Raw genomic sequence first — 26,768 nt, 5'->3', positions numbered from 1 at the left:
ATAGAAAAATAGTAACACAGTAATAATAATAACACACTACAGTAAACTGGTATACAATAATAATAATAATAATAATAATAAGAAGAAAGATAAATAATAAGAAATACTAGTATATAAAAAGATAACAGACGGATATTTACAGATGGATATTTAGGTTGCAGTGAGTGAAAGATATTGCACATTATTTCCCTTATGTACATTTATTGTCAGGTTGTATGTGGTCTACTGTGAGCAGTGCTGGTTGTGTAGTCTCACAGCTGCAGGGAGTGACCCGTTAAAGCAGTTGATTGCGTAAAGGTAAACCAGACAATCGATTTGGGTTGAAAATACATTTTTCTCCCATTCAGCACTCACTAAAAACCACTTCAAAGGAGTTTAGAAGTGAAGACTGCGGTTTTACGCGCCCTCATCTCAAGATGTTTTGGAATAGAATCTTCTCAGCTCTCTTCATGACACGCACCTAAAAAGTCTAATTTCCATCAATAACAACTCGCTTAGTTTGCCATCATGGACGTGGAAACAGAACCGGGCACACCCACACAAGTTCTCTTTTTATCATTTTTTTGTATCACGAAACCTGTTTTCAAGGGGATGTACATGTGCTCAGGTTCTGTTCTTCTTTATTCAGCAGTTTCAAATAACTCTCATGCTGTAATAAAAGTAGCACAGACCGGGTTTCTCTGCAAGCTTTAGAAAAACCTTCTCATGACTTTTAAATATCACCGCAGTGCTTAAGTCTCCATTTACGCGCACGGTGGACCCACGTATCACACCGGCTCTCAAACACGCCTCGGCCCACAACCCACACTGAGTGTCTGTGGGAACATCTGTGATGTGAACGGTGACGTATGAAGAGCTCTGGGTGGGTTTGACTTTCCTCTACAAGAGCCCCTTCCCCTCCCACGGACACCTCTCTCTCTGCCTGGCCTGTTTTCTGCCGGAGAGCCATGAATATTCCTCCCACCTTGTTGCAGCCATCTGAATCATTATTTAAGCGGTTGAAAGGACACGATTTGGGAAGGCTGTGTTTTTTTTTCTGTGGCCTAGTTTGAGGAAAGTGTTTAGCAATTTCAAAAACAATTTAAATCAGTTATTTGTTTTGAGTTTATTTGTGTGGTTCTCAGTGAAACGTATGATTCAAATGTTTAAACACTGGTCTGATGCTCTGATGAGCCTGATACTGGCATCTCCACTGGTGCCATGATCAGGGCCTCGCTGTGAACTGGGAGGTGAAACTGTGAACACTTACGTGACTATTACAACAGATAATGTTGGCATTTAAGTTACATTTTGATAATTAATTACCCTAATATATGTTATATTTCTGCACTGATACCAAAAAGCAGTGAGAAAGTCCAGAGAGATGAAGAACTCAGTCGCTGTGAAGTCTGAGGGTTTGTTTTTCTTGTGTGGACGCACGTCGCCATCTACTGGACATACAGTGTTGTCATCGTCCCTCCTTCAAAGATTAATCCCTTTGTCGTGCCAAAAAGTGATTGCCTGCCAGAATCTGATTTCTCCCCTGAAAATTGGTCTTTTTACCTGCCAAAAATTGATTGAAGGCCAAATAGAGTTAATGAAAGGTTGTTTCTACATAAACATGATTTAATCTCATTGTTGAGCGCCATAATATAGACACTAGAGCTCACAGGAGTGCTTTTAACTCTTTTAAAGGACCATTACAACACAAAATAGGCATTTTCACCTGACAAAAAATGATTGAAGGCCAAATACAGTTAATGAAAAGTTTTTTCTGCCTAAATATGACTTGATCTCATTCTTGAGCTTTATAATCTGAAAATCTGACGTTTTAGTGCTATCGCTCAACGGGCTGCTGTGCGCGCTCCCGTGCCAGAAATCATATTCTGGCAGGCAATCACTTTTTGGCACGACACCGGGTTCAACTTTAATGGTATTTATTCTCAAAAGCAAATGATCATTTTTGTCTTTTTTTGTCTCCAAAAGGAAATTGTGTCTCTTTAAATAACCCTAAATAAAACGAGTTAGGTCATCACACAGTAGTGTAGTACCGGCTTCAACTACCTGCGTATTTTAATGTAATTTAGATAGATTTAAAAAAAAAAAAAAGGAAGTTTCTGTATCTTTAGGCAGGTTTTTCAAGGGGAAATTGAAGGAGTAAGTTGCCGCAATTTCTCAACCAAAAAAAAAGTCCTATATTGCAAACATTCAAGGCACCGTTTGGTTAGTTAATTCTTCACATTTCATCAATATCACTCTCTTATTTATAGACTAACAGTCTGTGGAAAAAAAGAGATAATATATTATGTAATGTTACCTTTAGACATATGTTTTTGTATTGACTTAGAGGAAACGTTCTAATGCCTTATTGAAACTAGTTATATGATTACCTCTAGTTTCCTATTTAGCTCACATTAGTGCAGATGTCAGTTTGGGGTCAGAGGTCACTGTGATCAAAGTATAGACACCTACATGTCTCAAAACAGTTTGTCTGTTTGAGAGAACAGCTTCTGTCTCATTTGTGTTCTCAGACGTCAGACCTGCCATGGCTGTGTGCTAGAACTATAATAACCAAACAAGTTTGTTCAGGGAGATAATGATGGTGTTTTATGATATATTGTTTGACATTTTGCTTTGAATTCAAACTGAAAGGCAAGTAGTGATAATCTAATGTAACAGTTTACCGAGCATGGGACACGTTACCAAGCTGTATTTATTGTCTACGGGTTTGCGCTGAAATTAGATATGAAGATGTGGCAAACAATATATATGTGAAGATGTATTTATTTTATTTAGTATGACATTTATATAATATATTATATTTCAATTTATTGTGCTCAGTCAGTGTGACGAAGAGTGAAAAGTGTGATCACTGTCCTTAAAATATGGTTGTCATTCAAAGGCGCAACAAACTTTAATGTGAATAGCTTTACAGGCTGTACGCCTTAAATTAAATAACCAATAAAACTGGTGTTTTGGCTCGTGATTTATAATGGCTTTTCTGTTTGTTATTTATTCTTTACTATTTTTCTTTCAGTTTTGACATAATGCTAGAAAAAAGATACTTGCGTGCAAAATTATTCTCAGAAAAGAAAAGAAAAGACAAAGTGTCGTCTGAGGCTGCTCACTTCTAAGTAATTATTTACATAACATGTCATAGCTGGACTTCCACCAGGACTTTTGGATCCATATTTACGAGACATTTTTATTTTTAATTATTGTTTTGTGTAATGACTTTCAATAAAAGATCCAGCCAACCAGGAGCCTAACCACTCCTAAGAGCATGACAAAGAGCATTTTGTTCTCACATGGCATGTTGCGTGACTGCTCATAGGAGCTCGCCCAGAGGAGTGGCCCTTAATGGCCATTAATTATCACCCAGGCCCATCCCAGGACTTCCAGGACAGTTGGTATGTATCTGTCTTTAGTTGTAATCTGTATTTTCATTGGGCATTTTATTGAGCTTTCCGTCTGCTGCAAAAGTACTTAACAGTCATAACTGGAAATATATTTCCCATGGTGTTTAAATATTAAGCTTTATAGTGATTGGAGCCTTGTACAAATGCAGAGTAGCGATATATCCAGCTCTTTATATCCACTCCTGAAGCAAAGAGAGAGAGCACATCTATTATTTTCTTTTAAAACCCTTTTTCCTTCACTATTTCGAGGATTACACCCCACTGTGTTTTTCTCCTGAAACGCACAATAATACTATTCAAAGTCATCAAGAATGAGAAGAATGAAGAATTTGTAGGGGAAAAAAATGCAGACGACTCAGAGGCAGGAATAAATAAAGTCCTTTATTTTCACAAAAGGTATGCTTCAGGTAAGGAGAAACCAAAAACCCAAGAAACTGAAGATAGGGAAAACACATGAGGCAACAAGGAAAGCACCACAGGATACAAGACTTACAAAATGATGATGAACAGGTAGAGAATGAAGGAAAAGCAGGACACAATATGGACACAGGTGTGAGCTATCTGGGGACAGGAGAGGAGGGTAAGTCAAAGCTAAACCAACAAGGAATAACACTTTCAAAATAAGACAGGGGGTCAAGCAGCCGTTAACACCGAAGACCAGGTAGTGCAAACAAAACTAAACTCAAGAAGCAACATGAATGTAGAAAAAACAACCAAAACCCAACTCTGTGATGGACATCATGTCCAGTCCCTTCCCTGCTTAACTTTCAATTAACTTAGAGTTCCTGACTGATTTAGTTAAACCTCCATCTTGTGTTATATAACGTGTTATGTTAATTACATGTTTCATCCTTGATGTGCGGCCGATTTACAGGCGAATGTCACGAATGAAACCCGACAGAAAGACACAGAGACATCCGGATTCAATCAGCTCTGCTGTGAAGGCGAGAATATACACGCGCAGAAAATCTCTTCTGGCCTTTGAAGGTGAGATTTTGTCTTCTCAGACAGAAATTACAAAGATAAACCCTTCTGTGTTAAAATTTAGTGCAGAAACTGGGTTTTTAAGAAGTCTGGAGTGATGCTGAAAATTAGAAAGATAACCTCGTCTCATCCACTGGATGGGGTAGTTTGCCTTATCACTGAAGTACTTGGGTGCTTGTAGTCAACAGCTTAAACGCGTGTGTGTGATTGTGAGAGGGACTCTCAATTATAACTCTCTCTGCTCTGCTCAGTCATTTACAGTGAAGAAGATGAACACTTGTTATTAGTTAATATCATCAAGGAGCACAATTTCAAAAAGGAAATGAGGTTAGGCCTATAATGTACAGTTTGTGTTCTCTGCATTTCCACCTGTAGATGACACCGACTATTCCATGCTGAGCATAATTCACAGGTCAAATCCTCAAATACATCACTTTAAAATAAATACTTTTGTACACATATCTAAAATTGTAATGATAATCTGTTGATGCATGTTTGGACGGTGGATATAAGTTTGTTGCAGTATGATTGGTTCATTCAGACCCACTTCATCTTATCCATGATCATTTGGAGTCTCCTGTAGCTGATCCAAGCTAAGAGAGCTGGGATCATCTATTAGTTATTATGTTATTAGCTTAACACCTCCATATGAATGAATACATATAGATATATAGCCACAGGGAGAATATGTAAAGTTCACACAGAAAGGACACAACTGGGACTGGAACCAGAAACTACCAAACCATTGGGCTGATGTGATTGGTGCTCGAGCAGCACAGCTTGATTTACATCATTTATTTATCTGATAGATAATGATACACTATAAATGTATTCATAGGTCTTACTTAACTCCTCGAAGACTACAACAAATGAAACTCAGAGTCAGAGATAATCCATATTGTGATTTTTGTCCAGACAATACCATTGCTACTTTCTATATGGTTTGGCAGTGTCCGGAGGTAAATCGTTTTTGGAATAATGTCTCGTGTATCATGTCTAATATAACTGGAAAGGCCATTCCTCACTCACAAGCCTTGCTTTTACTTAATGACACCTCATCTCTAAAACTAACTATAAACAACAAGCGTCTATTGTTGGCTGGTTTTACAGCCGCTAAAAGAATGATAGCCTGTCGCTGGAAACCACCACATGCACTACCGGTGAGGGAATGGCTTTTTGCTTACCGGGATATTGCACAGCTTGAGCTTTCTACAGCTCGCCTACATTATGCCGAATCATCAAATATCAATTGCTGGTCAAATCTATTAGAGAAAATTTCTGATAGGTTATGCATGTTTGTGGTCCAACTTGTCCATGGTTTACATGTTCTTTGTTTGTTTGGTTTTATGTTTAGAATGGCTTATTTAGTGAATGGGAATGCCATGGGATTCCTGGATGGTAAGGGGAGGGGGTTGGGAGTGGTGTACGTGCTTTGTGTTTTGTTGCTGCTGTTGCTGTTTTTGTTTTGTGTGTTCTGTTTTTTTTTTTGTAAGATATGTATAAGTACTTATTTATTTTTTCATGGCTCTCTGCATTGGATTTATTATTTGGGGGGGTATGGGGTGGGGGAGGAGTGGGTTGGTGGGAGCTGGTGGGTGTGGGGAAGAAGGGGGGAGCAGCATCTGAGTAGGTGGTGTTTTGTTGTGTTTTTTTCCTGGACTGTGGGGACGCTTCTCTTCTAAATATATAAATGAAAAATAAATAAAAAGTTGATCACAAAAAAAAAAATGTATCTGACAGATTTCAGTTAGTCATGCAACTGAGAAATCAGCTTAATACATCAGAGTTGGCCGTGGTGTTCCACAGGGTTCTGAACTTGGGCCAATCCCTTTCCCTCTACATGCATACTTCCATTAGATACTACTATTAGCTAGCCTGTCATGTTCGACCCCCACCCCGGTGCAGCAGATGGCTGCCCGCTCTGAGCACGGTTTTACAGAAGGTCTTTAAGCCCTAATTAGGTTTTCCCTCCCCGCCGGTGCCTCGTTTGCTCAGAACTGGGGATTGCGCCCAAGTGAACATTCAGTGCAACCTGTTGGTTTATTATAGGCTATTTTTTCTTTCTTTAAGAAAAAAAAATAAATATTTACCGTAGATATAAACTTTGAATCTAGACTGTTGGAGTGAGCTGGATTAAGTAAATTACAATGAACTGGATTGAATTGGATTATAACTAAACTGACCTGGATTGTCTTTAATTGGACTCTATTGCATTTATCTTCTGAGTAAAGGGCCTTGAGCTGACTTTTTTGTCAATTGATGCTAAATAAAAGTAAATTGAACTGTCACAATGTATCAGTAATCACGGTGTTAGGAAAACGAAACAATGTCATCTAATGACAGATAAAGATCATGGTTTGAAACACAACAAATACAGTATATTTGACTTGTTTTTTTGACTGTGTGTGAAAACAGTGTTTTTTGATGTACAAGAGGGTTACACTTCAGCGCAGAGAACACTGATATAATGCTATAGTAACTAGGAAGATCACGGAGGAAGATCTGTCATGGCTGGGTCTATTTCCAGAGCTTTGAGGTTTCTGATTCAGGCTGAGGCAGCTTCATAAAAGTGCATCGCTCTGCTCTGTAGGGGGGTTTGATTACGGATGAATGGAAAGCAAAGCGACAAGTATGGATAAAAACACGGTTTTCTGGTAAAGATGCAGAAATCTTCCGTCATAGAAGTCTTTCTTATCTTTTCAAACTTCCTCAAATAAAGCTGTGAATCAACTTTTGATTAGGCATCAAAGTGTTTATATGGCGTAAGATAACTCAAGAATCTACTGATGGTTTATAAGCCAATATATGAAACTGTTTGATAAATGTACGAAAAGCTTAAGGAACTCTTGAAAAACATTAGATAATTACAGGGGAAACCTCCTAATTTCAGTGGATGTGGAATTTTCATATCCCCTGAATTCGGACTCCTCTTAAACGTTTTTGTGTGTCTGTACGTGAAGCGAAGCTTTGGAACAGTCTGGACATCCAACACAAGCGAGGCCCAAATATTCAGACATTTACATTGTTATATAAACCTATGGTGTGAACAGCATATGGTGTATGATTAAGTTGTTCATCACCATTAGTATTGTAGGTTATGACCTTTTGGTGGTATTTATGTATCATCGATTGTATCCTGTAGTAACACCATCACGAAACAACTGTGTTTCTTTTTTTTCCTCATATATTTCATAAATATGAATGATTTAGTTTGATATAATGCAGGCATTTTGCCTTTTGTTTATGGTCCTATTTTTGAGGTGCTTAACAGGAGTGTGTACCTTGACGTCTTCATGTTAAATTATTGACGAGCTTTGGGTTGGGATTAAATACGTTTTCTCCTTCCCACTCCCTTTTGAGCAATAATGAGATATTTAGGACACTGTGCCTGCATTTATTCTGTTGAATGTATTTGCCTTAACAGAAGCTGTTGTATGTAGATGGTTCTGCTAAAAGAGCTCAAAATAAAAATGAATGAAGTGAAATGAAAATCTCATGGAAAGCAGAACAGTTTGCTTTTTTGCCTTTTATTAATACATTTAAACGAATGCCTGAACTATGACTAACCCTTCCTCTGAATGCTATCCAGTGTTTTATTTTACTGGTTATGCAAGACCAGCATATAAGGACAGCAAAAATATAATGTTTCATTTTCAAGTTTACCCCTTGTTGCTTCAATAAAGACTCAGTTCTTGTTTTCATTTTTCTTACTGTCTTCTTTTTTTCTTATTATCTATCAACAGGAAAATGTAAGTCCTCTTTAAAAAAGGAAAACTATCATGTTAAAACAGCTTGATTATTAGTATTAGCACCAATAAAGACTGATTAACAACAATATTTTACATAGCTTATACATTACCCCAGAAAAAAATGCATTAATTTAAATCCAAGTTGTCCAAAATCTTTTCATATGTGATATTGAACTTTTTTTTGCCCTGTATGTGCATGAACAATATCACTTGATCTGGGAACCCATGGGCTAATGTTCCACTGGACCCTAAACTTTGTTTATTTGGGAACTTTGCAAGTGTCTTTTCTTTAAGTAGTGCACAGCTTAAATTATTGGAAACTGCTCTATGTGTGGCCAACAAGACTATTGCAGGGTCCCGTCTCCCCATCGGCAGGTGCTGTTTGCAGATGAAAAGTTGTCTCTGAAAACGATCTAACATCTCTTTAGAAAATGTGTCAACCACATCTATATGGCGTACAGGTATATCTCTTATCCCAAGTGTTTTAAGTTGACCTTCTTCACTGACATGTTTCCTTTTTTTTACATTTTTTTGACAGGGAAGGGATTTAAAGACATGTTCCTGTATATATTTTCTATGTTATGCATGTTTCTTTTTTTTTTTTTTTTTACAACTGAAAAAGAAAGTAAGGACTGTTGGATTTCCTGCTGAGCAGTCCTCTGGATTTGTTCATGCTCTTAATCCGTTTTCCTGCTGTGCTCTGCATCCAAGTTCTCATCCAGATTCACGCACACGCTGAGGTCACATCAACAATTCATGGTTTCCAGTATAAATCAAGTCTACAAATGTGAAAACAAACCTTTTTCAAAGAGGAAGTGGTGAAGAAGGTGCCATACTGTACCTAACACTTTTACCATCCCCTGTAGTGAAAATCATGAGGAAAATGTGCTACAGGAGGGAGATTTTCCACACCCCAGCGGCTCAAAAGTTGCTATTTGATAATTGCTTTGAATGATAAACTGAACTACAAACCACAGAAAAAAAAATCTATTATTAATTGAGACATACATCTGTTTTTAAAACATTTTTCATTATTTTGGGGAGTTTGAAATGAAAAGGACACAAGGTGACATTTAGAAATATCTCCTTTAATGAGGATGTAAAGAAAAGCACAGAAACACCAGTTTGATCAAGCTTACCGCACATCAGACAAATCAGTTCCTCCTTTTTTTCTCACTTTTTTTTATTTACAAAACATTTACATCTAACGGGCGCCTCACTCTACAAATACACGTTTATAAAATAAACACAGAACGTTAGTGATCAAATGAGCAGGACCAACCTTTCTGGCGTTAATGCTGCTTCTGCAGGAAGACTTAGTTCCTGGGTTGTAAACCTTCCCTTTAGGTGTCATCATCACACCAGACCCCCGCACATTCAGGTCAGTAGAGTCTCAGTTAGAAATCTAAAGTACATTCATTATTATGTTAACACTGTGCAACCGGCTGCACTACTTCAGGACTGGACAGCAGAGTATCACGACAGTAAGACATGGGTTTAACAAGTGACTAACGCACAGATCAACTTCAGCTACATGGGTGGAAACGGTAGCGGGGGGGGGTTGGAGTTCGGATGTTTTCACTTTATGTTTGCGAAACGTAAGTCATAAAAGAGCTCTCGCTATTAAGGATGATTCATGCAGATGGTCTGCTACTGTAGGGCTCTTAAAACGTGCAGGACATATGAGAACTTGGAAAAAAAATAAGAAGCATCTTTTTAGTTTACAAAAAAGATATTTGTCGGATATCTATTGACCAAGATGTTGCAGGTTTGATAATTTTACCATAAATACTCATTTATCATTTAGCTGTGGGAACTTAAAGGTATTGTGACATGAAAAACAAATTTTTCTTGATTTTTTGTGTTTTGTTGGGTGTCTTGACATCAATTACACCCAAAAAACAACAAACTTTTAACATTCAGTGTATTGTGTGCTTTCTGGGATTTTCCGCATAACTATGCAAAAACGGCGCATCTGGTTTGGTGGCGGGCCGCCACCGCCCCCTCCACCCAGCTCCCTGTCTCCTCTCCTCTCCAGCGCACCATAAAGGCTGATTTATGGTTCCGCGTTACACCGACGCAGAGCCTACGGCGTAGGGTTACGCGGCGACGCGCACCGTACGCTGAACCCTACGGCGTAGGCCCTGCGTCGATTTAACGCGGAACCATAAATCAGGCTTAACACGGAGCTGTTTAGAGCCTCTTTTGTTCTAATCACCGGAGGACAACTGCTAAAAAGACCCGCGGCCACTGACTGGACTTAAGATAAGGGGACACTGCTGCTTGCATGCCTTTATTTTTATGATTGTTTGCGGTGGACTGCTTCGCCGTGCTGCTTTTCTGTGCATGCTTCGCCTGTCGCTCCCGGCTTAACTCTCCGACGCCGCTGTGAGCGTATGGCTTGCGGGGAGCTACGGTCCTCTGGTCCCGGTTGGACTTCATCCCCGGGCTGTAGTCGCCCTGTCTGGGCTGTGTGTGTGGGTGTTTGTCGTTCGGTGTGTGCGCGTGTGTGTGGAGACGCCGGCAGAAGTGTGTAGCAGTTGGGTTGGAGGAGGTTGGGAGGAGGAGCGGGGCAATGATTGACAGGAAAGGGGGAAAAGGACGCGTTTTTCACGGCGCAAAAAAACACCGTCATAAAAAGCCAGGAATGGAGTACTGGAGTGAAGTTTTTCTTGTTACACCCTTTTAGACACATTTGAGGGATGTTTGCCAAGACTTTTAATAGTGTTAAACAACAACACTATTAACTGCTAACTGCATGTTAAAAATGATGTCACAATACCTTTGTTTCCTGACTGTTAAATCACATAACTGCTCTTTTTTTTCTTTTTTTTTTAAATGAAAATCTTACAATCCTGTCAGTCTGTTTAACAGTTAGTATCATTCAAAACTGAGATGGTATTTGCGATATGCTGGCGATAATGAGATCCTATGTATGGTACGTTTGGTAGGAGGAGAGATGTTCTGACTCCTTCGTGAGGGATGGATCTTGTGTAATAGGAACTAGACAAGTTTCTCTAAATACATAGTTGTGTATCGTCTTCTACAAACCACTGCCACTACCCTCCACATCCTCCACCTCCACGGAGCGCTTGCGCAGCACTGAGTTTCCCTTCCTGCCGCCCTTGGGCTGCACGGGCAGCTTGGTCTTGCAGGGGGCCCTGTACTGAGGCAAGCCGGTCTTGGTGGTGTCCAGCTCCTCCGGGTCGTCCTGCTGGGCCCTCAGGGCGGCGATCACGTCCTTGTCCGAGGGACTGAGGGTCAGGCACCCGCAGGGCCGGCCCTCCCCCCCGATCTCCCCGGCCTCCCCCACCTCCTGAGGGTCGTCCTCCACGGTCATGAAGGCATCGCCCCACAGGCTCTCACACAGATCCCTGCCGTGCTGGTACATCTGTGGACACACAGACAACACACACACACATCTGTAAACCAAGGGATGGAGGGAAAACTAGAGCGGGTCACAGCTTCATCTCTCCACTTTTATGTCCAGTCTGAAATTAAACGGTGATAGGGATAATATGAAACCAAACTGAAAGAAAAACAGTCATTCTTGGACTTTTCTCCGACTCACACCTTTACAGATTGTGTGAACACAAGGTACATCATGTTGTTTTTCTCATGAACTATTGAATTTGGTGATACATATCTGTTTTCATTTAATTAGGGCCCGAGCACTTAATGGTCGTGGCATAATAGCTCAACAGCGCCCCCTAGAAAACTTTGTGCCTCAAACCCCACCATACGGTTTGACGTACATGCACAAAAATCGCTACACACCTGTATCATGTCGCAACTTAAAGAAAAGTCTCTTGGCGCCATGGCCGAAACCGAAAAGGAGGTCAGCCATTTTTAATTAATCGTGTAATTTTGGTGCAATTTATGCCATTCCTTCGGCCGTTTCTTCGCTCGAACCGTAACATGTACCCAGGTGTGTTATACATCAAAATGTGCGTCTAGATCCTGCGACGACGTGCATTACTTTTCTTACTTACTTTCTGCCATAACTTTTGAATGGTTTTTATATAGAGTCGTGGCTGGTGTCATCCGCTAAATGTCCAGGCCTGAAGAATCTACATGCAAGTCATACAAGCTTCCACTGTAGCCTGAACGTGCACAAGGGTGCGAGGGCCCGTTCATCGCTGCTTGCAGCTTTAATTTAATTTTGTTTTGGGTTTAAACACATTGGAAAAGGCCCTTTGGTGCTTCAAAGGATGTGAAATCAACAGGTTTATTACAAAAGCAGCATTCCTGAAATACTGAGTCAAAGATGTGAATAAAAAAAAATAAATCACTGAAAGTTTAAAAATAATCTTCCCCAAAAGACATGTTGGAAGACATTTGCATGCTTCTGCAGCAGAAAATATAATTATAAATTCAAAAGTTTAGAAGATTTTTAATGCATAAAGGGCGAAAGTGGAAGCTGAGACGGCGCACCGTGATCTCCGATCCCTCACGGCATCAAGAACTGTCATTAATAGCTTTTATGAAAACAAGGGCACTCACAAGCACATTTTCATTGTATTCTATATTGTATTTGAAAGTTTATTATATTTTATTGTATTGTTGTTGCTGTTGTTCTTTTTCTTCCTATTCTTTGCACACTTAGCACACATTGCAAATTTCACTGGACTTGTTCATTGAAAATAAAGACTTCTAATTCTAAAGGATTACTTTGGGAAACCTTTGTCAAACACTATAAGGTGGAGTTAAATTTTTAAAATGTCATTCAAAACTTTACAGTGGAAAGAGAAAGCTTTACATTAGCCTTATCCATAGATGGTATTGCTATCTCCGGGCTTACGAACATCTTAAACGGACCATCACATCTTGGTGCAAACACATATTGTGCATAGATGAATCGATATTTCAGATCTTTGTTGAAAATAATGGGTTTTCTAGATCAAAGATGAAACGGAGCATCCACTCTCAAAGCCAGCGTGAGTGATAGTCGTATCAGAACCCTCGGCAAAGTTCATTTAAACTTCTACGACAGCAGTATTAATGCAGAAAAGTACATAGAGATGGGACTTTACCACGAGGCATTAAAAAAACACATTCAGCACAGTTTTTAAAGGCTTTGCTGAGAAAAAAGGGGGTGAAAACACTGGCATGGCCCGCCTGCAGCCCCAACCTGTCCCCCGCAGAGAACAAGTGGCACATTTTGAATATGGAAAAACCAACTGGGGCGACTGCATATTTTTGCACATTTTAAAGTAGGCCTATGTTTGTGAGTAGAATGAGACAAAATAACAACTGAGACAATTCGTTGCTTGATACCTTCAGTGCTAGAACACCTTTTTAAGTGTTGTGAGAAAAGGAAGGCAACACAACAAAGCGGTAAACGCTTCGCTTTTATGTTGTGGAAAGTTTTGCAGGCCTGAAATGCAAAACTGACATTAACAGATGTGAAGATGACAAGCAAAAAACATGAAATATCTTGGGTTTATAGCATTTGCAAGATAAAAAAAAAGTTATTGAAAGTAAAAATGCATGTTTTTTTTTTTCATTGGAAACAAGTCCTTTGCATCGCTTACACACATTGGATGCCATCTTTCGTGGGATTGGCTGTTAATCAGAAAACTCTCACACCTTTTGCAACGGACCCACATCTTTCAGCAAAGAACAGTCCAGGGCGTTGTTGTCTCTGTCACTCTTTAGTGCGTTGTCATGAAAATAACAATCTGCATATGCCGCTTGATGTTAGGAATCTGGGTTCTTCAACCAAATTCAATTAAATGATTTGGGGACAACTCACAATAAAACGTATGATGCCTATTGCTGCCTCTCTTTTGATGTGCAAATTATGACAATTAAATAGCATAATAGTTATTGGTTGCTAAGTTTTTATGTTTTTGATTCTGACGTACTGTATATGGACGTGTATTTCTTTATATCGGCTCCTAATGCAGTGATCAGCTTGCCTTGCCACTGTTATGAGCTCTGCCTTGGCCAGAAAGCTGTTAGAGAAGAGATTTTAAATCTTGTGACTTGTTGAAAAAGAGATTAAATAAAGAATCAATATTCACAAGACATATTTCAGGACAGTGTCATGCCACTTTGATTTCATGGGTCACTTCAGCTACGTGACTAAAAACACCTTTGAGGATTTGTAAAGCTTCAGATGATGCAAATGCATCTAAACATGAACGCTCATCTGTTATTGTAGTTAGGAAGTGGCATGGACTGAAATTGGTAATATAATCATTTAAAAATTCATATAAATGTCATAATTGAAATAAATACTGAGGGTTGGAGAAGAGCCAGAGCGCCGGACCAGTCAAGACGCGTGACCTGACGTACACGTTGAACTGCAGAGTTCTTAGAGAGTGATTGTTTTGTTTTGTGCAAATACATATTTGGTGGTTTTCAGCCACTGCCAGCCTTATGTCGTGTTCTCCTCACACCTCTTTGCCAGCCTGCACCTCACTGCACAACAACTACATCCAATGAAATCATTAATTCTGCCCCTCCAGGGTGGCCCGAGCCTTGAAAACCATTTTTTGTTTGCCAGCCAGCGGAGGGGTCTGCGTGCAGCTGGCTGCTGGTCCTGCAATTGGTTTTGATCTGCCTCTCCTGCTTTTCTTGCCTCATTTACAACAACCTTGAGTGCACATGAAAAGACATGGCCCTGAAAATCTCCTGCTGTAAGACGTCCTCTTGACATCTCTAACAAGCCTCACAGAGAGGACAGACACATCCGACCAATCAGAGAGGTGACTTGTTGCACGGCTGCAGTTGCTTTCTGACAAGCATATTCATTACCGCACTCAGTCTTTACAAAGGTCTTCTCTGAGAACAGCCTGTAGTCACTGCTGAGGTTAGATTTACGGTCTCTGGAGCACAGAAATGTGCTCGCTCCTCGAATAAGAGATACAGATTAAAGGGCATGCTACACAACAACAAAGCAAAAAAACAACAAAACAATTCTAAGCTGTTTAACTGTAGATGGTACAGCGCACATGCCCGAAAATAATTAGGGAAGAAGATCAGTAAATGTGCACTAACACACACGCACAGAGTGTGTTTCTGGCTTTAAGCTCCTATTCTCGCTCTGCTGACTGGTGACATAGCCAGCCATTAAAAAGTACTGCCAAGTCACCATCTCCTGCAGCTCATTTCGCTCGCTCCCTAACCTCCACTATATATGTGCCCTTTACATTTTTCATCTCGTTCTTATTCCTGTGCTCACTGCATCTCTCCCATGCTCCCTGTTTCTATACAGCCAACCCCCCCGTTGTCTCCTTTCATCCTCCTGTCTGTTGGGGATTAAGATGGAGTCATACAGGCTGCTCTGAGCACAAGAAGCTGTAATATGTTTACCGTGTTTGAAGGACAAAGAGGATGACAGTTATTTTCCCAACCACATATGCTCCCTGTCTGACACTTTGGTCTTATCGCATGGACCCAATAACACACACACACACACAAACACACACAAATATTCCTGTCCGTCCTCGGGCTCTAAATGCTTTGCTGCCAAAGTTAATTCACTGCAAGCACAAGTGGCTTTGGACGACATGCTGTGATTGGATAAGTGAGACGCAGACATTTCCCGGGGCCCTGGACCGTCCTTCCTCTCCTTATCTTAATTCTGTCCTTCTCCGTCTGAAATCAGTGACACTTCAGCCAACGTGAGCGAGAGAGAGAGTTAAACACGGATTCACGTTTATCATACGACAACAAGAAGTGATTTAACGGGGAATTAAGTACCTGGAAAAGGTGCTTTTTCCTAAATCTTGGTCTAAGTGCAGTTTTAAAATGTAGATACTGAACATTAAAAACCTTTTGTTAAGCGTTAATAATATTCTCAAATAAAATCTGATGTTAGCGGTTTCTAAGATGATCCTTTTTTTTAAGCGTACAGACTGAAGTGAAATTCAATGAAATACTAAAAGAGAGAAAGAATTGTGTGAAGACAGCTGAATCCATAAAAAAAATCAATCAACGGCTCAGTCGATCAACCAGCCAATCAGTGAGTCTGCCAGTAAGTCTGTAAAAACCGATATAAGAGAATAACCTCATCCTTTTTTTGTCTTTTCCTTGAGGCTAGAGTTTTTATTTTCTTGCTATGAGAATCTGTGGTCATCAATTTTTGAAAGCTATAACTGTCAGTTAGAAAAAACAAAGTAAATGCCACCCAAAAGAGTGGCTCTTCCGTTTACTGATAAGACGAAAGCCTTCAAACGTACTGTATCTGAGGAGAACAAGCCCTCCTTTCTTCAGTAGATGGTGGCATGCTGCCGGATAATAAAATGCTCTTTTGGTTGCCAATTTTTCAGGAGCCAAACCTGCGATCTCAGAACCAGTGATGTGGGCCGTATCGCACATGAACAAAACAAACAGAGGAGCAAAGCTGGGATTTATATTTGCTGTATATTCATTTTATAATACAAGCATTTATAGTTTCACTGTCAGGGATCCATGTAGGGATTCCGTGAATTGAAGCCATAGAGCATCGTGACCTGGGATCCACAGAGGTCGGTCCAGAAGCGTTTTGTGCCAGCGTATGGCTGCTCTTTGCAGATCGGGCCTCTTTCCCACCAGTTCAGAGGCAGGAAGAGTGTCTAATGCTGAGATAATTCAGACCTTTGCTGGCAAATGATGTAACCAACAAAAGAAAAAAGAGAGAGTGAGAGCGCCTGCCAGAAGGGTTGTTTGCATGCAGGGGATGTGCGGCTGTGCGTGCCTTCTAGTGTGTCGCTTTGAGTCTATGGAAACTGTCATCTACTGCAGTCAGCGTTTCACAAACTCCATCTGTACCCGGGCTTATTTGCTCGTGAGAGCGACACATGTACCCACATCAGCTGAAACGGAGTTGTGAGACGTAAAGATGACGCTCTGCATGTCTGCAGGTCTGCTTCAGCAAGACTGAGGTGAATTCAAGCAGCCGTCTCTGCTGTCGCGAGGCAAAACAAGCAGTATCTCTGCTGCGACTCCCAAAAGTGCACGGCCCACAGGCGGTAGTTTGTGATCTCCCTAAATGGGGGTGATTTGTTGAATGTGCTGACTGCTTCCACTTTCTCCTAATTGTATTCAGGAGCTATTTAATGCACGCCTTTGAGAGCTGCTTAAATTTCTTGGAGCCTATTTGCGGTATTAGTGATGCTCTGCATGAAAATGGGCCAACACGACCAAACAAGTCACATAAACACACAGGCACTGACACAAACTTGTGTACACACATTCAGATCCACAAACATCCTCTGTCGTCCCTAAAATCTAATATTCAACTGAAAAATTCAATAGGGCTGATGAACATGGGTGTGTGCTTATTTCTTAGCGTGTGCTCATGTATGTGGGAAAGAAAGAGAGAGCGGTAGAGGATAAGAAAGAGAAAATGATAAAGGGGATAAAGAGAGATGATGAAAACAGGGAGAAAGAGAAAAAGACACACTCAATCAGCCAGACTGTCATGGGGTGTGATGTGTGAGAGGTAGTTTGCTCCTGGCCTCAGCTGCGCGCCAGCCTCCACTGTCACTCCGCTTCTTTTTAAATCACCCAGCTGGCCTCTGCCCAATGAAGCACGGCCAGACTCTTTCACGCTCCAGCCCACAGCACCGCCCTGCACTGTTAACCCTTCACCCAACCACACACTGCCTCCACCAACACACCCAACCACACACTGCCTCCACCAACACACCCAACCACACTGCCTCCACCAACACACCCAACCATTCTGCCTCCACCAACACACCCAACCACACTGCCTCCACCAACACACCCAACCACACACTGCCTTCACCAACACACCCAACCACACACTGCCTCCACCAACACACCCAACCACACTGCCTCCACCAACACACCCAACCACACTGCCTCCACCAACACACCCAACCACACACTGCCTCCACCAACACACCCAACCACACACTGCCTCCACCAACACACCAACCACACTGCCTCCACCAACACACCCAACAACACACTGCCTCCACAAACAGACCAAACCACACTGCCTCCACCAACACACCCAACCACACACTGCCTCCACCAACACACCCAACCACACTGCCTCCACCAATCAATCAATAACTTTATTTGTCCCCAATGGGGCAATTAATTAAAAAAAGGACAACGAGTTTAAATCTAAAAATCCAATCCAAGCCCCACAACAGCTACCTTTTCCTCATGGAATTGAGAAGGGAGATGGCAGAAGGTACAAAAGAATGTTTATATCTATTAGTTTTCAGAAGTGGAAGTCTGAGCAATGTAGCCGATGGGGGAAACTGAAACTCTTGGTGCGATGGAACAGTCCGATAGGATAGTTATTGCTTTCCTATACAGCTGTTTGTTATACAGGTCCTGTAGAGTCACCTGAGCAGAGCCAGTTATTTTGCTACAGACATTAAGCACCTTGGTAAGAACAGTTTTCTGCTTTACCCTAAGTGATGAAAACCAACAAATGAAGGAAAAAGTTAATACAGACTCAATGAAAGAGCGAAAAAAACATGGACATCAAGGATGAATCAACATGGAATTTTGACAGTTTTCTAAGACAGTACAGACGCTGCTGACTTTTCTTGTAAATTAAATTGATGTTACTCGCAAATGTCAGCTTATTGTCGATTATAGTTCCCAGATACTTATAGGACAATTTCTACATCTTGTCCGTTAATCACTGTCATATCCGGAGAGGGCTGAGAACGTCTAAAATCAATACACGTCCTTTGTCTTTGATACATTAAGAGATAAAAAAGAATCCTGGCACCACTTAAGAAAGTAATCAACCACAGGGCCATGGGAGTTATCAGTGCTGTTCAACAGACTCACAATGACGGTATCATCCGCAAACTTCAATATATGATGGTTTAAAAATGTGCTACAGCAACCACACACTGCCTCCACCAACACACCCAACCACACTGTCTCCACCAACACACCCAACCACACTGTCTCCACCAACACACCCAACCACACTGTCTCCACCAACACACCCAACCACACTGTCTCCACCAACACACCCAACCACACTGTCTCCACCAACACACCCAACCACACTGTCTCCACCAACACACCCAACCACACTGTCTCCACCAACACACCCAACCACACTGTCTCCACCAACACACCCAACCACACTGTCTCCACCAACACACCCAACCACACTGTCTCCACCAACACACCCAACCACACTGTCTCCACCAACACACCCAACCACACTGCCTCCACCAACACACCCAACCACACTGCCTCCACCAACACACCCAACCACACTGTCTCCACCAACACCCCCAACCACACTGTCTCCACCAACACACCCAACCACACGCTGCCTCCACCAACACACCCAACCACACGCTGCCTCCACCAACACACCCAACCACACACTGCCTCCACCAACACACTGCGACAGCCTCAGACCCTCCACATACATGATGGCAGACCATGATAAGGTCAGTCAGTGGGATTCAAAACTCTGACTCATCCTCCGTTGACCAAAAAACTGCAGCTGAGGTGTGTATGCACTCTACTCACAACATATTAATGTACAATGAGCTAATTGCGCCCCAGGGCCACCCACTTGATGATATTGATGTGCTAATACCTCAATGTAGTAATGCTCTTATCTTAGTTTTGACGGTACCTGGTCATAAATCAAACTAGGAAAAAGAGCCGTAGAAAAACTGAGAAGCAGAAATCAGAGATGTTAGAGGTGAGAGTACCTGCTGGTACTGAACGCAGGTTCCAGTGCAGTTCTGTCCTCTGGGGTCTTTGGCCCAGTTACGAGCACAGGTCATGTCCACCCGGCAGGCATCAAACCTTCAAAAATAGGGTAATTTTAATTATCTTAAAAAACACTTGAATACTTTGCAACATAATCATCATTTTTGTTTCAATGAGTGTAAACTGCATCACATATAACACTTTCACGTCATGTTAATATAAACCTGAACGCACCAAGCAGCAGCATCCCACATGGGATGTGATCTTAATCGTGTCTAACACCTCCGCACATTTTCAGTTCAATTCAAAAGTACTTTATTATTCCCTGAAGGGAAATTCATTCTTGCAGTATTTTTCATAATTTCAGTCTCTTCAGAGGTTCATTGCAGAGGTTTATTATAGCTGTGGGCAGCAAGGATCTCCTGTATACGTCTGAAGGATCTCCTGTATACGTCTGAAGAATCTCCTGTAGTGTCCTGTACTGTATTGCTCCTCTAACTCTTGGGTATATAGGAAAAAATTCAAAGATATTCTTTTCTTTTAATAATAATAACCTCGATGAACAATACATTTACCCTTTATCAAAGTTCCGCCATTCTTTTCTTCTTTCATGACAACTCTGACAAATTACTTGCCTCAGGAACACGTAAACCTTTGTGTGCAGGAACATAAGTCTGTACTTTTCAATTCCATTCCTTTTCAACACTGCAACCAGGAAAAAAAAAAAAACACTGCTCTGCATTTTACTGGCTATCCCTGTATTGTGTTTGGCTCCATCTTGGGAGCGCAGCAATGGCTTTACTTAAATAAAAATAAAAATAAACATAGATGATTGTGGATGCAGCCATGCTCCTACCCGTGCTCTTTATTGGTCACTTAGTGTTGGAGCAAAATGCTGTTGTTATACAAGATAGCAATCGCTGCTTTGACGGTCTCATATGTGAGGAGGGACAGATAACGGTTTTGATTTAGGTGTGCTTGGCAGTGCGTTTGGCAGCCTCACCAATCACGGCAGAAGCTGTGGCAGAGCGGCACCGCCTGGATGTACGAGCGGCGATGAGGATGAGGCCAGCGAGAAGCGTCAGGCGAGCAGCGGTAAAAACATGACACACGCTTCAGAAAGCCTTCACACCTGAGGAGACAGGGAGAGTCAGTTTATACTAACTCGACAAACAGAGGGTGCATTCAAACACTCTACTGATCTGGACTCGGCATGGCTGGTCACAGGGCAGGAAGACTAAAGATAAACAAAGATGAGGACACACAGGCAAGTAATTGACTGGTTTCATACAATATGTATGCTGCTGATTTCATTTTACAGCCATGTCTGCTGATTGCTTTATGATCCAGTAACCCATTTTGGTGAATTAACCTCTAAGAGACTCTCTCTTTAAGGTCATCTTTGTTTTCCAGCTCCACTAATTGTTAACTTTGTTCAAACATTGGTATCAAGCGGGTTGTTAAAGTTGGTTTTGAGAATTTTTTTCCTCAGCAACAGTCTAATACCTGAAGAAACTGAGAGAGGTGGAATAAGAAAAGCAAAGGAAGAAAAACAATCAGCCAAAAGACAAGGCTATAACTGCAGTTGGTACAGAGCTCAGAGTATTATCCAACAGATAGGATTTATTATCCGATATGGAGCACAGTATTGATTATAGCAGCTTTAAGGGGATAGGAAGGGACCAGGAGGATGAGTGAGACTTACTCAGGGCTCAGAGGCCCACACTTATCCCAGGGTTCATTCTTGTTACTGACAGAGGGAATGTGAGCGATGTCCTGGATGTCGTCGACAGCGCAGCAGCTATCTGCAGCAGCAAGGACACAAAAATATTTCAGCTATTTCTGCCTTTCATCAGTTGTGCTTCTGTTCTGTCATCATAAGCCCCATTATAAACCAACACTCACTGTCAGCATACAGCCCACACTCCGTCAGGTGTGGTTCCGGACTGGGCGTGGCCTTATGTTTGCCATCCTGAAGACACACCCCCTCCGAGCTGGTGCCGCCAATCAGCGCGGCCAGCAGGCATATGCAAATGGGTAGAGATGAGACACCCATCTCTGCAAAACACAAACAGATTTGGAGACGAGTTCAGGTCAAACTCTGACCTCACAGATTGTCCTGCAGGAACACAACACAATGCAGGACAATCATCTAAGAAGGTCACCTACTGCTGACATTAAAGCTGCTGTAAAAAATCCTCATAAAAGAGAAGGGTGGTTTGTCAAGCCTCCTGTAGGGTCAGTCACACTGGTAGTACGGAGTAACGGAGAGACCCAGCACAGGCTGCGGGGGATCTGAGCTGTGCGCGCCGTGACCTACACAGTGAGTCCAATTAGCTGGCACCGAGGCACCGTGCTGAGGTGGATGACATTTGTAGTCCTTTAATCTGAAGAGCGGCTGACGGATACCTAAGGTAACCTACATAGCAGGACTAAGACGTTGGTGACCGTTTGGCCCCAGACGGAGACGGTTTAGCCCTGATTGGATTCACCAGAGCTTCATTATCTCAAAGGAGATAATGCAAAAAAGATTATCCACGTAAATGTACTAATTGAGCTAAAAAGAACAAAACAAAAAGTCATTTGATGGCATCTCCTGTTGCTCTCTTGATTGTTTTAATGCAATACTTCACTCATAAATGATGCTCTTTAATGTTAATATGTGAATTTTACATCAAATAAAGCAAGATCATTGTATTAGTTTAAATTCTGTAGTTTCAAGTAAAAAAAAGGTAAACATTTAAACCCAGAAGTCTGTTTTTTTTTGTCAGTTCAGTGACCCCATGAAGAGCTTAGAGGTTGTTTTCATCTTCTACCCGAGATCAGCATTTTTAATCCAGTGAACATGGAGTTTTTACAGTCTGATAATAATAATAATAATAATAATAATAATAATAATAATAATAATAATAATAATAATAATAATAATAATAATAATAATAATAATAATAATAATAATAATAATAATAATAATAATAATAATAATGATAATACTACTAATAAAGCAGTTTCGCTGAGGGTTTCATAAACCTGTAATATCGGTGTTTGATATTTCTTGAAAGGTCTAATTTTGTATGATTAATCATATTTGTTTTACCTGTCAGTGTTGCTCCGACTGTGATACTTTCGTCTGCGTTAGTGCGCGTCCCCGGCGTCCCTGCGTGGATGTGTCTGTGCGCGGCGCTCCGGTCTCTGTTTTCGGGTCTCCTGTCTCCGGTCTCCGGTCCTATCACCTTCTCCTCCGCGGTCTCGGTGTCTCTGCTGCTGCCTGATCTCTGCTGTCCCCGGGGCCACTGCTCGCCACTTTGTCACCGGTTTATATGAAGGACATTTCAGTCCTCTCCACAGGGCACGTCACCCCCTCCATCTGCCACACGCTGGGAGTCCTCTCTCTCTCTCTCTCTCTCTCTCTCTCTCTCTCTCTCTCTCTCTCTCTCTCTCTCTCTCTCTCTCTCTCTCTCTCCCTCTCTCCCCCTCTCCCCCTGAAGACTGGTCTCCCTCCTCGTTAATCTCCCGATAGGATGTTTACCAAATCCTCCTTCCTAACAGCTCTCCACTCGTCCAAGTAATGCTGTGGATGGAGACAGAGAAATGAGATTTGTCAAATTCATTTAAATGTTTTTTAAGCCCCCCCAACAAAAAACAAACTAAAAAAAAAAAAAAACCCATCCCCAAACCGGTGCTCCGTCTTTTATTTTCAGCGCCTCCAAAGCAGGTGGTGCTGAGTCACACCTGCCATCCCCTTGTTCTTGCTTCTCTCATGGCTGCACGCTCCTGCAGGCACCGAGGTCAGGGCTTTTTACAGATGACAGGGTCAAAGCTGGGTACAGCTGAGATTTAATACCGTATGATATGCTGAGGGAAGAGGACACAAATCTCTGTGGAACGAAACACTGTGAACTTAATGAGAAGCTGCTGCGTGCAGCAAAACCCTCTCCCGTAAATACTCTACTCATTTTGGCTCATTTTTTCGGCACATCTTACGCCAACGGCGTCAGATGGCGGTGGGTCAAGCCGAATTCGTCTGCAAAGCTCGACTCCAGCTCCGTTTGTATGTTCATATTTGTTTGAACGCCATGAACTGTGTTTATTATTGTAGCTTCTAGCTTTTAATCTAGCCTCCCCTTGGACCTGTTGTGCCAACCTAATCCCTGGCTAGGTGCGTCTCTCTGTCTGGCTCTCTGTGCCCTCCCAAGGCTTTTGGCCATGAGGACAGATGGAGAGTGTCTTGTGGCCTAGATACAACCGCCTCAAACCAAGACTGTGAAATTGGTGACATGTCTTTAACATGATTGGTTTTGGCAACAAAACAGGAAGCGAGCAGACAGGCTGGCTATCAAATAAACACACAGGCCGAGTACAGAGGAAACAGCCCCGGCTGGAGAAACAACTCAGACACACTCTATACGACCTAAAGGAGGAAATTAGAGCTCGCTTGGGCACTGTTGTTCAGCAGACTGTTTCATAACTGCCGAGGATCATCCCCGCTGAGCACTTTATTTCTAGGGGCAAGAGCCCAAGAGCGGGAAGCAGGAGGACAAACAGCTCTTCATCTGGTAATTAGAGGAGGAATAACGATATCCTTTGTGTGGGAGCTATTCAGGGAAGGGAGAGATGGAGGACAAAGCGGGCCATCAGAACTCTCTGTGCACTCTCGTTCTCATTTAACAATTCGGTCACTGCCTATGTTTGAGCCCCGGAGCCAGGCCACCGGCTGGCATGCAGTGTCAACCATTCTTATTGAGTCACTAACTGAAAGACATTCATGTCTCCAATTTAGAGCTTTTTTGATTTGTTCCATTGACCTATTTCTCCAGGATGGCAGGCGCTCTGTCCAGCCCTGCAAGGGCATGAGATCTAAATAATAAAATGATAATAATAATAATGAAAAAAGGTCTACTAGCAGTTAAGCCGCCTGAGCGCTGTTATTGATGTTGTAGGTGCAGGCATGTAGTTTTACACTGCAGTGATTCCCAGTGATTACTTATCCCACGTGTACGTGTGCCATTGCAGGTGGATTTAAGACAAGAAAAACAGCCAACTGCATCAGAAAATGTGATTTACTTACACCACAACACAATATCAGAACGTTCCTTTACATGTGAAAAAAGCTGATTAAAAAGCAACATAATCTGTTGTTATACCTGGCAGGTGCACACTGCCTCTTTGCTCTTATTTACTCTCATTTGTCTCTTTTTGTCAGCTTGTCAGTGTCCCGTCTGGTTTGATACATGCCATCTGCAATGCCATGGGGCTTCACAAAGTTTAGCTGCCTATTGTGGCTATTTTGAGGTGTTTTTATTTTCATTTAAAAACTGTATTCAATCCAATACATTGATTATTTACCGATACTCAGGGTCACAGAGGTTGCTGGAAACTGTCCCAAACAGGGTACACTCAGGAGAGGTTGTCCATCACAGCATCAACCGGAGAGAAATAACCATGCATGCTCACTGTCACTCCTATGGTCAGTTTAGGGTCCCCATATCAGCCTGATGTTTACGTTTTTGGACTGTGGGAAGAAACTGAAGATCCCAGAGGAAAGTCCTCGCAGAAAGACTCCAGCTAGGATTTGAAACAGGTCTTTCAATTAAATTTGATATGATTAAAGCTGCTAAATGAATTAAAGCTGCAAGCAGCGATGAACGGGCCCTCGCACCCTTGTACACGTTCAGGCTGCAGTGGAAGCTTGTATGACTTGCATGTAGATTCTTCAGGCCTGGACATTTAGTGGATGACATCAGCCACCACGACTCTATAAAAGCCATTCAAAAGTTATGGCCGAAAATAGGGATTATCAGATATCGACCAATCAGAAGAAGGGGCGGGGCTAATTTGCACCAATTTTCACTCAAAACCGAGTCCGATGACACCACCCACAAGTCTTTATGTCAAACCATTCAAAGGTTATGGCAGAAAGTAGGAACTATCAAATATGGAGCAATCAGATGAAGGAGGGGCGCGCTTTTTTGCGTCTAGCGTCGCCACGGTAACGCTTTTGACTGAGAAAAGTAATGCGTGTCGTCGCAGAATGGAGATGCACATTTTGATATATAATACACCTGGGTGCACGTTACGGTTCATTAACTGCCGAAGGAATGGCGTAAATTGCGCCAAAATTACTCGATTAATTCAAAATGTTCAAAATGGCCGACGTCCTGTTCGATTTCGGCCATGGCGCCAAGAGACTTTTCTTTAAAGGAGCTTGAGACAGGATTGAGGCAGGATTTATGATAAAAATTCGTAAACGTTTTAAGTTTTCTAGTAATAATGTCAGATGAAGCGTTCCAAACCAAAACTAATGAGCCCTCTAGCGTATCTCTCTGTTGCCTTGAACAGGCTGTGTGCTGCAAAATGTGCTGCAATTCCGGGCCGGAATTTCCCGCGCTGTCCTGCGGATGTGACGTCACATGACGCTGCATGCACGTTCTCCCCGTTCTCCCGTGCCGGCTTCGCTGTTGGGTGCAGTACCCCCGACGGCCGTCGTGGTGAAGGGTGGGCTATAGAGTCTCATTTCTTAAAAGGAGCCTCATGCTCCTTTAAGTTGCGACATGATACAGGTGTGTACCGATTTTCGTGCATGTACGTCAAACCGTATTGTGGGGCTTGAGGCAGAGGCACGAAGTTTTTTCTGTATGGACCAATCAGATGAAGGTGGGTGCGCTTTTTGGCGTATAGCGTGGCCACGGTAACGCTTTTGACTGAAAAAAGTAATGCACGTCGTCGCAGGATGGAGATGCACATTTGTATGTATAACACACCTGGGTGCACGTTACGGTTCGGGCGAAGAAACGGCTGAAGAAATGGCATAAATTGCGCCAAAATTACACAATTAATTCAAAATGGTCGACTTCCTGTTTGGTTTCGGCCATGGCGCCAAGAGACTTTTCTTTAAGCTGCGACATCATACAGGTGTGTAGTGATTTTCGTGCATGTACGTATGTCAAACCGTATTGTGGGGCTTGAGGCA

At 42.0% G+C, this 26,768-nt stretch overlaps 1 protein-coding gene across 1 annotated transcript; it reads right to left on the bottom strand.

Annotated features, from left to right (window-relative positions):
- Nucleotides 1–9,198: 9,198 nt before the first annotated feature.
- On the bottom strand, nt 9,199–23,174 carry rtbdn (retbindin). The gene is made up of 6 exons (XM_061712227.1): nt 22,896–23,174; nt 21,704–21,856; nt 21,504–21,603; nt 20,802–20,930; nt 19,798–19,894; nt 9,199–11,522 (listed from the first exon to the last, which is right to left on the bottom strand). Exons 2-6 carry the CDS (start codon nt 21,852–21,854, stop codon nt 11,175–11,177), a joined length of 825 nt encoding a protein of 274 aa, XP_061568211.1. The 5' UTR covers nt 21,855–21,856; nt 22,896–23,174; the 3' UTR covers nt 9,199–11,174.
- Nucleotides 23,175–26,768: the final 3,594 nt, after the last annotated feature.

Source organism: Cololabis saira, chromosome 21 (genome assembly GCF_033807715.1).
Source record: "Cololabis saira isolate AMF1-May2022 chromosome 21, fColSai1.1, whole genome shotgun sequence".
Lineage (NCBI taxonomy): Eukaryota > Metazoa > Chordata > Actinopteri > Beloniformes > Belonidae > Cololabis > Cololabis saira.
The sequence above is the reverse complement of the archived record's forward strand: the minus strand, read 5'-3'. Positions and strand labels throughout refer to the sequence as shown.